The 15,863-nt window shown below is 38.7% G+C and overlaps 1 protein-coding gene across 2 annotated transcripts in view; it reads right to left on the reverse strand.

Annotated features, from left to right (window-relative positions):
• PCNX2 (pecanex 2) overlaps positions 1 to 15,863 on the reverse strand; it is a 163,710-nt gene that overhangs the window by 48,711 nt on the left and 99,136 nt on the right. For both annotated transcript variants that reach the window (XM_054061754.1, XM_054061755.1), the window contains one exon: positions 12,785 to 12,913. In XM_054061754.1, the coding sequence (XP_053917729.1) occupies positions 12,785 to 12,913 (129 nt within the window). The remainder of the gene's footprint in view (positions 1 to 12,784; positions 12,914 to 15,863) is intronic.

Here is a 15,863-nt window from a genome sequence, read left to right on the forward strand (position 1 = left end):
ATCTAAGCAGTTCAGAAAATAAAGAACGATTTTGCTTCAAAAAGCTTGTCAGAATTCTTCTACCCTGATATACATCCACTTGAAATTACCACATATGCAAGACTAAGCATATAGATTACGTTATGGAATTCAATCAATCTTCTATTCTCAGCAGAGAAATGCTGCTGATTTCCAAATGTATATGTTTGAAGATTATGAGACTCCTTATTAACTTTCAGTCCCTCTGAAATCAGTGTGGCAGTATAAGGTACAAGTCAATACTATCCTTTACCCCATTTTTTTACCAACCTATAAAGCATTTCTGATCTTAAGGCATATTGAGACCCATACAAATCAAACAATACTTCATAAAATTCTAATCTGTAATAAATAGAAATCCTTTTGCTCAGCATGCAGCTCTGGCCCCATTTCTTTATCTTTTTTTTTTTTTTTTATTCATTGAGAGAAAGATGCATGAAACAATCAGGGAAAATGAGGAGTCCTTCAGGACACTCCAAGAAGGATAATGCAGCCTGACTGGGGAGAAGAGAAGGAAACAGAATGGTGCTCTCAAATAACAAAATCTCACTACTTTGGGGATTTCCAAGCACAGTAATGATTGATGAAGCAGCTAAAACCTCGGCATCAGGACATGAGACAAGAAATAATTTATCTTTTCAGACACTACCAGAAAAAAAATGAATCTATATATATTTTGAAGCATAGGTTTTCATTGTTGTAAAGACTGAGGGTGATACAGACAGAAGCGAACTTCATTCCTAAAATTCAGTTTAGTTGAATAAAATTAGTCGGGTAACCCATCCTGGACTTTAAAAATCTTCCACAATTATTAGTAACCAAAGCTATGTTGGTACTTTCTTGAAGGCAATAGGAATTTGCACAGCATGAAACTATAATACACTGCACCTAACAACCGAACCAGCGATGCCTTTACTCCTGGGCTTTTCACTGTCAAGTTGGACCCCTCAAAGTGAACTTCTGGGACCAGCAGGTGATTTGGGCTTTCCTCTAGTGGCCTCTTGCTTTACATTTGGTTGTACCACTCTCAAAGGTGATAATTAGCTCAGTAATTGGATTTCTTCCTGAATTGCAAACCAGCGCAGGTCTTTTGGCATTTGCCCTAGAGAGCAAGTGATGGTGTTTGAATGTCTTCAGCTAAGTCTTCAGCAATTTTAAAGTCGGCATCCTACTTAGTTCCTGAAATATGTCTCATGCTCTTTTAATCCAGCATTTATATGGGCAATGAGATAACCCACTGGTTTGCATAGAACAGTTCACGCCATCATAAATTTTCTTTCCAAAGGGATGAAGGCACTTCAAATAATTCCCTTGTCCAAAAATACTGCCTCACTTTGCAACATGGAAAGACTTTCTTCTCCCACTTTTCTCTCCAGATTTCCTTAAAAAGGTATAGAAAAGTCCAAGGGGGGTTTGGGCAGCCTGGGGAACATACAGTGCATGGTGAGAATTGGGCAAATTCAGGAGAGGAAGGGAAAAAACCCCAAAAAGATCCTTGCTGTGCTTATTTCCAGAAGATGAAAATAAAATTGCAGCTGCTCTATCTTCCTTGCTGTTGGTGGTTTTTGCCCCAAAGCACAAATTCAAGATTTCCAGGATTCCTGCTCTGAAGGAAATCTTTACTTTGAAAGAGGACAAAACAAAGAAAAGCAGTTGCCCTCTGGGAGATGCAAGAGATGCCTTTCTAGGGTAGATTCAAAATTCTTCTTTGTCTGTGTCCAATGAATTTTAATCCATCTTTCCATGACATCTAACTGGCAAATCTAACAGAGAGAAATTTTACTATGCTGCAGCCCTATGATTATTCATAGGAGTCTGAGAAAAAAAACCACCTCAACACTGCTGACACTATAAATGGAAGCCTTAGCATTAAAAACACAATAGTAGTGCTAGTAGGCTATGACAATGAGGCAGGAGGGAGAATGAGGAGGTGGCAGAATAAGCAGGCATCCATGAATATTTGAAGGACACCAGAGGCAAAAGAGATGGTACTAACTGGAAGTGTGAGAATGCCCAAAGAGTTATAAATCAAATTTTATCTATAACGCAGAATGATTTCAGCATGATAATTAACAGCAAAGGCTGACAGCACCTTCGTGCATAACTACGCCCAGGATTTCTGGGCAGCTGCATGGAAAGATACTCTTTAGGTTTAACTCACGTTAATAAAAAAAGATCTCTTAAAACTGAAAGCAACTTCTCCTTCCTGATCATACACAATGATTTTTACTTTTTCATGCTTTTTTCCCTCCCTCCCTCCCTCCCTGACAGCTCCAGTGTTTCATCTATCAATAGTAAAAAGTGGCTTTGATTACACACTATGAGATATGGGGAGGGCTAAGGTATAAAAAGTTCCAATTTTAAAGACAGTGCTGTTGAAGGATCCGTTCAGAACATATGAAGATCTTATTATCAATAATGTTCCCTGTTCTAAGGGTTTCTTTACCTTCTTATAAACGTTCTTGTAATTCATTCTGAGAGCTTCGTAAATTTCGGGATTTTTGTGTGGTTTGTTTGGTAGGTTGTGGGGGTTTTGGGGTGCTAGGTGTTTTTTGTTGTTTTTTTCTTCCTATTTTTTTTTTCCTGCCTTTTTTCTTAATTTTAGGTAGGCATTAGAATCACAATTGCGGTCATTTGCTGAGATACTGTGGAGCATATTCATTTGGCATATTCTGAAGCCTTTACTGAAGATGAGTTTTCACTGCTCCTACAGCAACAGAGATGCAAATGAGAGATGTGAATCTGAGATCAAAAGCTGAGTGCCCAAACATGGCTTAAACAGCCTACCTAAATGCTTTGACATTCAAAGGTTTAGCTGGGGAATTCACCTCTTATTTGTAAGCCAGGTCATTTAAGCATCTGTGTACTTTAAAAATATTCACTAATGCTTTATCAAAATGTCATCAATATCCTCACTTTTGTCCTATTTGTCTACCTTGCTACTTAATTTCTTTCCCCTTGCCTGAGTACTCTTTTTCTTTTAAAAGGCCTTTAGTATAAAATATCTATTCACAGTGACTAAGTAATACAAGAAGCCTTGTAAGTGGAAGGATTATGCCCACTGCATAGAGATGCTTGTGCTCACTCTTGTGCCAGTGAAAAAGGGTTGGGACCCTGACATCTCCTGTAAGGATGGGGCTTAGCACAGGACCTTGCATCACAGCTATGTCTGCAGTTCACAGAGGTACTTTTAAATTAAGGTAAATGTGTTAATTACACACAAAAACATGCATCTGAAATAGTGAAATGTGTGTTATCTTTTCTGTTTTTCCCATTATGGGCCAACACAAACATTATAGGTAAGGTATAATACTTTGCCCAACTCTGGGCAGAGCTCTGCACAACTATTTAATTCACTTGGGCTCTGCACCGGCTGATGGGCCCCTGGCTGAAGTGGCAAATCCTGAGAAACTGTAGGGTTCTGGAGAGTAAAATGGATGTGATGAGAAATGTCCTCGTGAAGTTTTCACCAGAAAAACAGAGCAAGATCAGACAGCAAAAAAAAAAAAAAAGACCATATGTTGGGAGCTGCTTCAGCAAATGAGGCCGAGATGTTTACCTCCTTTACTCCACACAGCACACTGTTTAAACATCATAAGAGGAGGAAAAGACAGCAAGGCATTTAGGAATTCATTCTTAATATTCTTATTGCTGATAAAGCGCTCTTATGCTTTTTCAGTGTGCATTATTAAAACAACACACGCTTAAAATATTTTAATTGTCACTTTTAGATTCAAGGTGACTGCTTAAACATAAAATTAGGAGGTAGAGATGGCAAGAAAGTATGAGCAAATATAAGAATAAGACAAAGACCAGTGAGTGATGTCTTACAAAAAAAAGCCTACATCAGAAATACTAGTTTAATTCACTATAGGGTTTTCCATATACGTATTTCTCACCAAAAGACAAAGGGAGGCAAAGCAGAAGCTAACCGAGCCTTTCCGGTGCTGTAAATCTGTGAGTGCAGCATCAGTCATACTGCATTGAAGAACAAGAAAAATCTTACTGCTACTGTACAGTTGTACAAAATCCAATCTAAAACAGGGATAACATAATACCTCTGGGTTTTTTTTATTGCAAGGCCTGTTGAGAGCAGTCATTATGGTAGTCTCTACAGTACTCTTCAGACTGAAAAAATGCCTGCTATTTTGAGAGCAAACACTGCTAGTCAAAGGATTAAAAAGAATGTCCTTTAGCGTTTGTCCAGTATTTACCCAGTCCCATCTAGCACAAAGCTTCAGAGATAATTCTCAGTGGCAATGGTGACATAATTCTGCATTATCTCAGAGAGAAGAAAGAGATATTCTACCTTTTGTTTTTACAAGCCCTGAGGCAATTTGGGTCCCATACATACCCTTGTACATCAGGAGACAACCAGGACTTGAGCAGGCTGTAGCATGAATTATTCCCCACTGCTATCTGTACACAACTTGCATATCACCTCAGTTAGAATGGTTACACTTGCTGAACACCTCTGTGATAGCAGCATTTCCCCTGTATTCACATCTTGACAAAAGCTGCTCGAGTATGCATCTTTCTGAATGGGAGTTTTTAATTTAGTACCCTGAACCTCAGCTTGCCCCTAAATGTTCAATTCAGTTAAGTCTAAACCAGGAGGTGATCTACATTATCCAAGTGAATGGGATGAACACTTGCTGAGAAGACTTACTCTTATGGAAATTCATTCAACACATTTCAACAAGTTTCCAATACTTGACATGACAGAAATTTCATGAGTTTACTTGATCTCATTAGATTTACATAACTTGGAAGCTAAGCATTAGATGAACAGCTTATAAAATTTTAGTGCTGCTGTATATCCACATAAGTCCTTAAAACATTACATGCTTCCTATTTCTGATTTATGAGTCCATTGTCATCTTTCTTTTATGTCCTATTGCTGCCAAATATCTTTAAAAGTCCTATCATGCCCGTGATTCCTTTTGCTCTATAGGCCTGAGTTCCTGCTTATCAACGTCTGTGGCATTATCCTCTCAGATTTTTTCAATGCATGGCTTTTCTTGGTTTTGCTCATACCTTTCCCTTTTAATTTATCCGACTTATGGTTTTTCATCTCCACTTGTGTTCCTGCCTGGCCTCAGCATGCATTCCTCCTCTGATGCCTTCCTTCTGTCTTTATTCTGCTCTCTTAGAATGATTCAGTGAATTGGAGTTGTGAATGCATCTTTAACTCGGCAGGGAACTACAGAGCACTGAATCAGAATGCACTCCTAATTAATTATCATACATACGGCTCCTATTCAATTAGCCTCAATTTGTTTCATTGACTGCCAGGGGGAAAATTTAGGAAGAGATGTTACCAGTTAAAGGGATACTGCCAAACAGTTAAAATGCAACTTTGAATTTTGTATAGCCTCCCTTGAGTGTGAAACTCTTGGCAAGTCAGAAAACGCTTATTTGATTAAAGGTGCCTGGATTTCCTCACCTCTCCTTTCCCAGACCTCACATTTTCACAGTTCAGTGTGACTCCACACATGGAGTCAAGTGATGAGGTGAGGGCTGGGCTGGAGAGGAAATGTGCATACATCCACGCTACAGCAAGAGGTCAAAGGGGGTGTGCACACAGGGTCACTTGCTCTGGGGCAGATCACAGTTCAAGATGCTGAGGGGAACGTGTAATTTCTGGTAGCCTGGGGCTTTACCTGAAGCAACACCTCCCACACCTGAATGCTGTGGCTTTGTCACTCCTCAAAGCCCTACACACCTGCTGAAAGGGATTACAGACACCTACACCAGTCAAGTGTTATGGGTACAAGTCAGTGGACAGTACTGGTGGCAGGCAATGTAATGATGTATAGCAGACAGGCACTATAGCAGGGAGGAGACAGGAAAGGGTCTTGAGAAGACAGTCAGATGAGTAAGTCTAATGAACAGCATGTAAATTCAGAGGGCTTGAGAAGAAAAAGGCTAAAGTACAGACAAAGATGTTCTTTGTTCTTTAAACATTTTGGTTATCTCTGTTGTCACCCCTAAAGGCACCATTCCACACACGCACCTGAAGAACAGGGTAAAACTTTCCACAGATTGGTTTATACTCATTGTTTCAACAGAGTAGCATTTTTTTCCCCAAAAAGATCATCTTTATAGGGAAATCCACCAGTTATTAGGGAAGAATAAAGAAGGGAAAATAGCAGCAACTTGCTAACGTTTCAGCTTTTGTATCACTACCAGCCAGGGAGTACCACTACAGTCAGCAATAAAGTTGTACCCAAGGGCACTCAAGCAACTCTCAGTACCTGTCCAGGTTGGATGTTCAAGGGTCTAAATCCCTTTGAAATCTCCAAAAAGGCTCCCAACAAATTCCATGTGTTTTGAAAATAGGACCAGGCAGCCCTTCTGATTTGAAGACACCACAACAAAAATACATACTAAAACCTGTTCATTCACTAGCCCTATTCGTTTTGACTTGTAAGTCCCAGGCACTACTAAGTGCCCAGTTTGGTTTTACCTACAGGCTAATACTTGTTTATACTATTTTGCTGAGTTCTAGATTAATTTATCACTCAATAAAAGCCTGGAGGAGCCCTGAGGCCAACTCAGTGAAGACCCACCTTAAAAGAGCCATGGTCGTCAAAGGGGTTAGCATTCATAAAACTGAGTAATGGCAGATAACAAAGGAACTAGAACCTCAGTACACTCTGGAGTAAAGTCATGCAAGTGGAATACAGTGCTTCTTTTTGGTCAGTTCATAAAAAAACAGTATAGAAATAGAAGCAGCCAGAGAGAAATAAAAAAATGAGCAGAGAAACAGTTCAGAAGAAACTAAAATTATTGCATGAGAGGTAGAACTCATGGCTGCAATGTGGCTTTCATGCCAGGTTGCTGGAAGTATTCTGGAAAGTTTGAAACCTAAGTAAGGAGAACAGACAGTGACAATAGTCAGAACATAACATTTCTGAAATTACACTTGAGGAAATAAGGCAAAAACTAATTCCTGCTGATTAGGCAAAAAAAGTTTCTCCTATGCTTAGGTTATGCTATAGTTGTTGATTTCAGAGGTTAGTGGACCTCTCTTTAAAGTATCCACTATAAATCAATGTCCAAGGCACTACTGCACTCACTATAAACATCTGCTGCAGTTGTTCCTCTGTAAACATTACCACTATGGAGGTCTAAGAATATGTGAAAAATCAAACAACATGGCAAGAAAAGACTGAAAAAAGAAATCCAACCCTAAAAAGGAAAGCTTGAATGGTCTGAATATGCAGCTCCTAAACAAGGCCCATGAATAGTTACGGTTGAATGACGTTTTGTGTTCAGACCAAGGGTTTCAGCAGCTGTAACAGACGAGCAGGCTCACACAGAAACCAGATGCACTAGGGTGTGTTAAAAATGAGCATTTGGAAGTGGAAGGCCGGTTATTTTATGGGGACAACGGAGGGAGCAAGCAGGTAGATCTCACAATCTTTTTCCCACACATATGCATAAAATGGGGTCAAACATAATTACATCTACATTGGGGAAACTCTTCTCATTCCACCTGTAGGCTGTCCACGATGGGCAGGTTAAGTGAGCTGGTAGGAAAGAAAAAGAAATGCCAGCTGCACAAGATCTGAGGCAGGGCAGGCTTTCCTCACCATCTGTTCTCAGCTGCATTAACCTTACAGGTGGCTATTTTCCAGATCACAACGGCTGGAATAATAACACAGTGATAGATTTTTAAAAAGATGGAGAAAAGAAAGGCTTGCTGACATATTCTCAAACACAGAGAGGCATCCAGTAACGTCATTCTGATATAACTAGCAATTTAATCACAGCCTCTTCAGAGAGGCTAAGTAATTCAGTTACACCACATGGTAAAACATTTGAGACCCTTCAAAGCACGTGCAAGTTGTGCCTTACCCCAAAACAGGCACTGAACCAAATGACCAAGAAAGAACACAAACAAAAGAAAAGCAGCTTGCGGGCAGTGAAATTACCAGGTTCCTGGTGGCAGTTTGCTGTTTGCAGGGACAAGTTACAGCTGCAGCAGTGAACAGGCTGCTCGACATGATCCAGCGGTTAGACCCACTGGGGAATGAAAATAAACTTCCCACTCTATTCCATTCATTGCCATATCCAAGATACAAAGCAAGATAAGAAGAAGGTAGGAGGGAGAGAGAGCCAGGCTGCAGCATGACAAAGTATTTAAAAAAAAAAAAAGTAAAGCCGATGAATGTAACAACAGCACTTGAACAAACACTTTATGCTTTAAAGTGCCTATAATATTAAACAAGATTTACTGCTATTTCCTTTTCTCTTTCTGACATCAACAGCCTAAGCATTCAAACAGCTGTGAAAATAAAGACCAAAACACCAACCTGGGAAGGCAGGATCCAGGCTAAGGGCAGGACGAACTCAGTGTTGCATCAATTTTTTTTCTTTTAATTAAAAAAAAAGATATAATTTCTTATAGTTGGACTCCCATAAGGCAATCACCTCATGAGCAGCAACCCAGCTTTATGATTTTACATCCCTTCCTCTTCAACTACATTAGCAAAAGCTGTAAAATGCAGTTGCATGAGAAGTTGTTCTTTCTTAATCACCTTCCTTATTGTCTTATTTTTAATTCTTCTGAAAGTCACCCCTCCCTTTCCCCATAAATGCCCCTGACCTCAGTGATATATTGGTGTACTAGACTCCATACAGCGAGTAGCAAAGTGCATACTATAAACAAACAGCATCTGTTGATTGCGGGGAAGAACACCCATGCTCTGTGCACACACTGAAAGAGCACAAACAGGCACAGTATGATTCCTGAATTTTGAAGAGATTGCTAGGAATTTCACAGTTTGCTCACTGTCAAAATGAATCTTTCTCCTTTTCTCTTTTTCTTTACCCACTTGAATTCCTCCACCTCCTTGAAAAAAAAAACAAGCCATCATCTTAATTCTCTGAGACTTTCAGCTCCAACTCACATGATCTAGAGTGGCAGATGCCTGGTCAGAAACCTGAGGAATCAAACTTCTCTTTAGCCAGCATGAAAAGTGGGACTAAAAGAAACACTAGAAATGCCAGACGTGTAAGTAGGCATTCAGAAAACACCAGGCAGAGACAAGAAAATGTTTTACGGAACAGATGAAGCAGTTGCTCACCAATCAGGCTACTGGCCAAATAGCCCAGATTTATTATTAAACACAGTACTATCTACTTGCTTATATCCAAAGCTTCAACTTTGGATTAACTTCACAGAAAATGATCTGGATGGTTTTTCCTCATCTAATTTCACACTGTTGGCTCAAGTGAGGTGCAAAAATAAGTTTTCCTTAAGTGAAACAAAGCAAAAATGAAGTTTGCTTGACAGAGTGAAGTATGCATGTAGTGATGAACAGATATGATGCTCTAAGAAAGCAGCCAAATATTTTACTTGGAAGAAAAACAAAATCATGATATTTTGATATCTGGACTGCTTGTCAAAATTGTTTTCTGTTAGTCCAATTAAAAGGTTAAATTGTAAAAAATATAACCATGGAATTTACTGCCTCAAACTTCACATAAACATAAATGAGGTTTTGTGTAGCTAATATAAATGTGATAATTTAATGTAGTCATCAATACGGCAAGAAATATTTGAAAATGAGAATGCAAAGCAGGCAAAACAAAAAAGCTATAAAAAACACATTGAAGGTACCTTTCCCCTGGGGAAACATTCCTGTCAACAGGCAATGAGTACAGATATAGCAAAAAAATCTGCCAGAGCTTCTGCTCCGTATATCTCAGACTACACTGCAGTGAACCTGTGACTTTCCAGGAATACCCTGAGCTGAACTTGGCAGAAGTAACTGTCAATGCACTCCAAGAAAGAAATCTATACACTGACTTCCCCATCTGTTTGTTCTGCATTGTCTTACAGCACCTGAAAATTCATTGTACATCTGGCCACAAGGGCACTACAACCCTGAGACAGGTGAGTGCAAGAGCAAGACCAATTTTCCATTGCAGCTGAGGTTCCCGATCCTATTTAATTCCACAGCTCTGAAAGAGCATTCATGTCATCCCTTTGAATTTTTTAAATGTTGAAAGGTCAAGATTTAAAGCAGTAAGGCAAGGTCTGCCTCACTTCATTCAATTATTTTAAGTACTTTGTAGAAAACTTCCGTATTCTCAACACAAAGTTACTTCATTCTCTTGCCTTTTTCTGTCTTTTCACTGTGTCCTTTTAATGAACCAGGAATTTTTCAGTCCAATGCTCACTCACTCTGCTCAGTTCTTCATGTGAGCCATGAAATACTGAAATGGAAGCAAGGCAAAGGAGAATCAGAAGTACTAGAGACAAAATTAATACAAATTTAGGAGGAGTGCATGTGCATACTGTGGGATGCCACAGGTTCAGACAAACATTTCTTTCACTTTGATGACTATATGAATCGTTTACAAGGCTGCTTCCTACTTCTGAAAGGTTTTTGTGGGGCAAGGTTGTTGTTTTTTTGTTTTAAGTGAGAAGATCAGAAAGGATACACTAAAATTTCTAAACACAAACAACAAAGCACAGATTTTTCACTAACAGTCTAACTTAAGCATTCACGTTGAAGACAAAGTTGTAGTTACGACTTATTTTGAAAGGACAAGTAGCGATGGTTTAAAGTATTAGAAGGGGTAGGTTTTTTGCATTCAGGGTTTTATAGTTTATGGGTAAAATAAATTTTAAAAGGTTATTAGCACCAACTACTTCCCTTAATGGAAGTCAGTACTGATGAAAACAAGACCCTCATATGTAAGTATCACCCATCAAGCACCATCTTTTGACATTTTGTTTGAATATCTTCTTTTCATCTTGCCCCAAAAGCCTATGACAAATCAAAAGTAATGGTGCCATTTCCACTTACAATAACCTACAGATTCTAAAGTACAGATTCTATATGAAAGTGATGTGTCTATAACAGAGTTTGACTCTCTAGTTAGTATCTAGAAAACAAGCCACACATCTTCAAAACGCTCTGGTTCAAGGAAAATGTAGCAGATGCTAAAATCACCACTTCCTACTTAATACCGTTCAAAATTTCTGCCCAAATATGTGAAGGTGTCTGTGGAATTAGAGGTTGCTTCCTGCCTTTCCATGACCCCCCTCAACTTTATTCCTATGAAATCATGAACCTGTTAACTCAAAAAAAGATGTGTGAGAGAATTTTTTTAAGATCTGGATCCAATATGCAAAACTCATCTCCCCTCAGAAGGTTTCCACAAATCTCATCACATTCAGAAGCAAATGCAAAGCCCCTTTATATGATTTAGCTTTATCTGAGTAGTTTCTATCTAGATAAGTACATATTCATTCATTGACACAAGTTAAAATCTTACAAAACCAAAACTCTTCAAACTAATCATTCCCTTTTCCCTAAAAGATGGAAAAATAAATCATTGTAATTCCTAGTTTTGAATTCTCTTAAGGTGCTCAGATAGATCAGTGGCACCGATACAAGAAGTGTGGTGAGTATAGCACTTCTCTCTGGTCTGGCCAAGTCTCGATTTGGTCAATACAACTTTCATATTGTGCCTCAGACTCCTGTTCCAGAGCTGCCGTGATTTAATCCAAACTTGGTTCCATGTTAGTCAGTGGTTAACAGCTTACACACTGCCCAGAGCGCAGGACTCAAAGGATCCCCCATAGTGACCGAATCCAGCCCCTAATCTTAATAAGCCCACAAGTCTTATGAGGAGCGGCTGAGAGAGCTGGGGTTCTTTAGCCTGGAGAAGAGGAGGCTGAGGAGAGACCTTATTGCTCTCTACAACTACCTGAAAGGAGGTTGTGGACAGGAGGGAGCTGGCCTCTTCTCCCAGGTGACAGAGGACAGGACAAGGGGGAATGGCCTGAAGCTCCACCAGGGGAGGTTCAGGCTGGATATCAGAAAAAAATTCTTCACAGAAAGAGTCATCGGGCACTGGCACAGGCTGCCCAGGGAGGTGGTTGAGTTGCCTTCCCTGGAGGTGTTAAAGGAACGGGTTGATGAAGTGCTTAGGGACATGGTTTAAGGGAGTGTTAGGAATGGTTGGACTCGATGATCCAGTGGGTCCTTTCCAACCTGGTGATTCTATGATTCTATGATAATGTTGCAGGCACTCCATTCACTCCTTGTAAAAATTAGCTCTACCTGGAAAGGGAAGTGTTTCCCTGTCTCCAATACTCTTGTTGGGAGCCCATTAGATCCCATTTTTTAATCCTACTAGGTAGAAGGAGCAAAAGCTCTTTATTCAGTCTTTTCAGTATTCTACATTTATATCTTTGTCAGATGGAATGAGTGGCAGCTAAACTCTGACAAAACTGAACAATGCTTAAGTCAAACTCCAAGATCAGATGTTGCAAGTGATGACAATGCACACTCATCACCTCTCTCAACTATGAGAGTTACCTGCCACATCCCAAATGGTAATATTTAAACAGGCTAGTATAAAATACATTAATGCAGCCTGACTTCTAGCACCAAAGGCATCACAGATTTAGCTGCTAACATGAGCTAGCAAGACAAAAAAAGCTGATAACTGGGAATTTAACTGACTTTTTTTTTCACAGCTTTGTAACTGTATGTCTGTACAACAAATACAACATAATACCTCATCTGTAAAGTAATGATAATTGTTTAAATACATTTTCAGAAATAACCAAATAAACAGGAAACAGGAAAATATCAGAATCAACATTTAAATATTCAAGATGCCCTACAACATTTTAAGGATTACCTTCAGAAAGAAAAATATCTTCAGAAATGAAACTAATCAGAGCAAAACCTTTACAATTAAAAAGTGTAGAAAAATGATTTAAGAGTCTTACTTGTAGTTCTTCTCCCAGAACTTGATCGGTCTTGCATACGATGCAACAAAGATGACACTACCAAGAAATGGACTCAGTGGTGTAGAAAAGACGGAAGTGGCCAGAGTTTGAAAAAAAAGCATAGCAGAGTCTGAAAACTGCAAGTTAAGGTAACACCAATGATTTTACCATACTTTTAAACCGTTGTTGAGGCAGTTCTTTGAACTACTCATTTTCGCTTTTTTTTGTTATTTATTTTACCAAACAAGGCCAGCAGTGCCAAATTACCAATTATCAGCCTGTAGTCAGTGGCTCTTCAACGCTACACAGCTGTAATGGAGGCGACATGTCTGAATGGCATATGTCATTAGCATATGCCATTATTAGACAGGTGACCCCGTCTAATCTCTGCCCAAGGACAGATCCTGAGCGTAGGCAGAGCAGCAAGTACACTTTTCCGGCTAACTCAGTGTACCTTCCATAACACAAAGTGCTTTCCCAGAGTCTGACACACAGAGTTTAAAATGTAAAAATAAAAAAAAAAAATCCTCTTTTCCTTGGAAATTCTCTGTTCTCTGCACTGGAGTCTTGTTTCCAGTGAGTCCAATATTCCATTCTGTCAGTTCTGCTTATACTGGAATGACCTAGTATGTGAAGAAACAGCTATGCCTCTAATTAAACCAACTTGCTGGCTTAAAATCATCTTTAATGTTAGTTTTTTGACTAACAATTCAATATTCCATGCTGACTGAAAGGTAAAAAATGTTTAGCATTTCATACCTTTTGTAATATATACAGAATGAGAAGGTGAGGACAGGGGAACAGTAAATGTCACACATAAACATCATAACAAAAACCTGAATTCATAGCTTACTTTAAAGGTAAATTCATATTCCAGATTGTTGGAAAGCAAATTAGGAGATAGACAAGGATACAGAAAAACATCGGAGCTGAAAGGAATAAGATTGAAAACCCCAACGAAATTAAATGTTATGCTTTAATACTTCAATTAATTCATACCACATTCATGAAATCTCAGCAAAAAAGTTTCTAAGTTGACATAAAAGAATAGTTGTTCTTCCTTACAACACTCTTAGAAGGAAGGTGCTAAGTAAAAAGTCATGGACTAAGGGACAGCCATCGGAGTACAACACTCAAGTGCATCTCAAACCAAAATTCAGGTCAAACCACCCAACAGGTCTTTTAGGTCTTGTAATAATATCCTGTATGTATTCCATAGACTTTGAGACTTCACAAAAAAAAAACCCATTTTAATAGATGTAGCATCATTCACAATACAGTATTTCCACAAAAAGCCTAGCTAGACAGGCTTTCAAAGCAATCTGCAAAATCTAAAATCAACCTTTTGCCAAAAGATATCTCTCAAATCCTGCAAACTTATTAGAAGAGAATGGTCTGGAACAGTGTCTTTGTGCATTAGTGAGCTTGCAAAATGAGCTGCCCTCAAGAATCTAAAGTTCAAAAAGCAAGAGAGAGGAGAGAGCGGGAAGCAAATGCATCAAAAAAGTTAAACTGTCACATTACACTATAGTCATAACCAGTACTGGCTGTGAAAGGTGAACAAGTGTCAGATAAGGGAAGGTGACTTGGGAGATGAAGAGACAAAAAGGGAACAAGGAGGACAGATAAGGACAGCAAATCAAGTTTTCTAACAGGAGTTCTAATGTTAAAATTGCTGCCATCATGAGTTAAGACATTTAGGAATCCACTGTGAACTGTTTGTGCCTAAACCAAACATTAGTAACAATTTCGGTTGTGCTAAAAGACATACTGCTTTACTATATGTACATTGGAAGACATTTCAAATTTGACTTGTAAAGTGTGATTTTAATAAAGTGTTTCATATATATAAGCACATCATGAAAGCAAGCAACAGCACCCAACTCCCTTACATACACAGCTGATGCGTACACTGTGCAATTATCTGGCATCAAGGGTTTTTTATTTGATGTTACCTGACTTCTTTTTAATACGTAATTTATTTTAATACCAATACTTTAATTATGTTTAAGTAGAAAAAAAAAAACGAAGTGCCAAAAACTTACAGGCATGCTTTCTTATTCTACGTTCCAAGCCAATTTTCTGTGTGCCATCTTTGTTAGATTATATAGTGTAGATGCAGAATTTGCTTCTTTGTGAATAATGGATTTTCTTTTTAATATGGCCATAATCAAATCTGGAGAAGAAGAAATAACTACAAACCCTTCAACATGAAAACATACTGTTTTGAGGATTAATTGTTGCAATTAAAAAATCTATTTAAATTCCAATCAGTTTCAAAACATGTAACTGAAAGACTGACATTTTCAAAGCCTTCCATGTCTTTCTTTTAACACAAAACTATGCATTAAGGCCAGTGCAAATCCTCTGTTTCCCAAAACCCACATTTCCAACTGCAATTTCTATGGGCCAAAAAATGTTTTGTCACTTCCAAGCACATGACCACTTAGAAGATGGGAGATCTGAGCACCAAAGGACTTCCTTTTCTGATGTTAGAGCTGTAACCCTGAAACAGCCAAAGCAGAAACTATCATAAAAAGGATAACCTGAACTAGAAATCCTTTCTTTCCAAATCTCACTGTTGGTTTATTATGTAAAATCCTCCCTTGATTACAAACCACACTAACTTTCTCAGTGCACTGATAATTATAAACACAAAACCTTTTCTTACTCATTTAAGCACTGGGAAGTGAAGCTGCAGATCTCTCAAGTCAGAATCGTATTCCTGTCCGTCACCTTTTTGGATTAGGAGAGACTTTAAAGGCTCACCTACTCCTATCTAGCAGCAAGAAGGAAGGATCAGCTAAAACTTATTTTACTCCTGACAGAAGTTCATCTGAACTCCTGAAGATCTTGAATGGTGGAGGCTCCACAACCTCCACCAGGCAAAGCTCCACATGTTGCCCTCTGTGCTCCACACACCAGAATCAACTGTACTAAAGCATGCAGAACTTCTCATATCACTGAGCACTATAGCAAAAGCTAACAGAGGCATTTCAGATTTAAAAATATATGTTCTGTTTGTAGATGTGATTTAGGCAATTAACAACCACAAATAATTAAACTCTGCAAAGAAATG

Source organism: Cuculus canorus, chromosome 3, assembly GCF_017976375.1.
Source record: "Cuculus canorus isolate bCucCan1 chromosome 3, bCucCan1.pri, whole genome shotgun sequence".
In the NCBI taxonomy this organism is placed as follows: domain Eukaryota; kingdom Metazoa; phylum Chordata; class Aves; order Cuculiformes; family Cuculidae; genus Cuculus; species Cuculus canorus.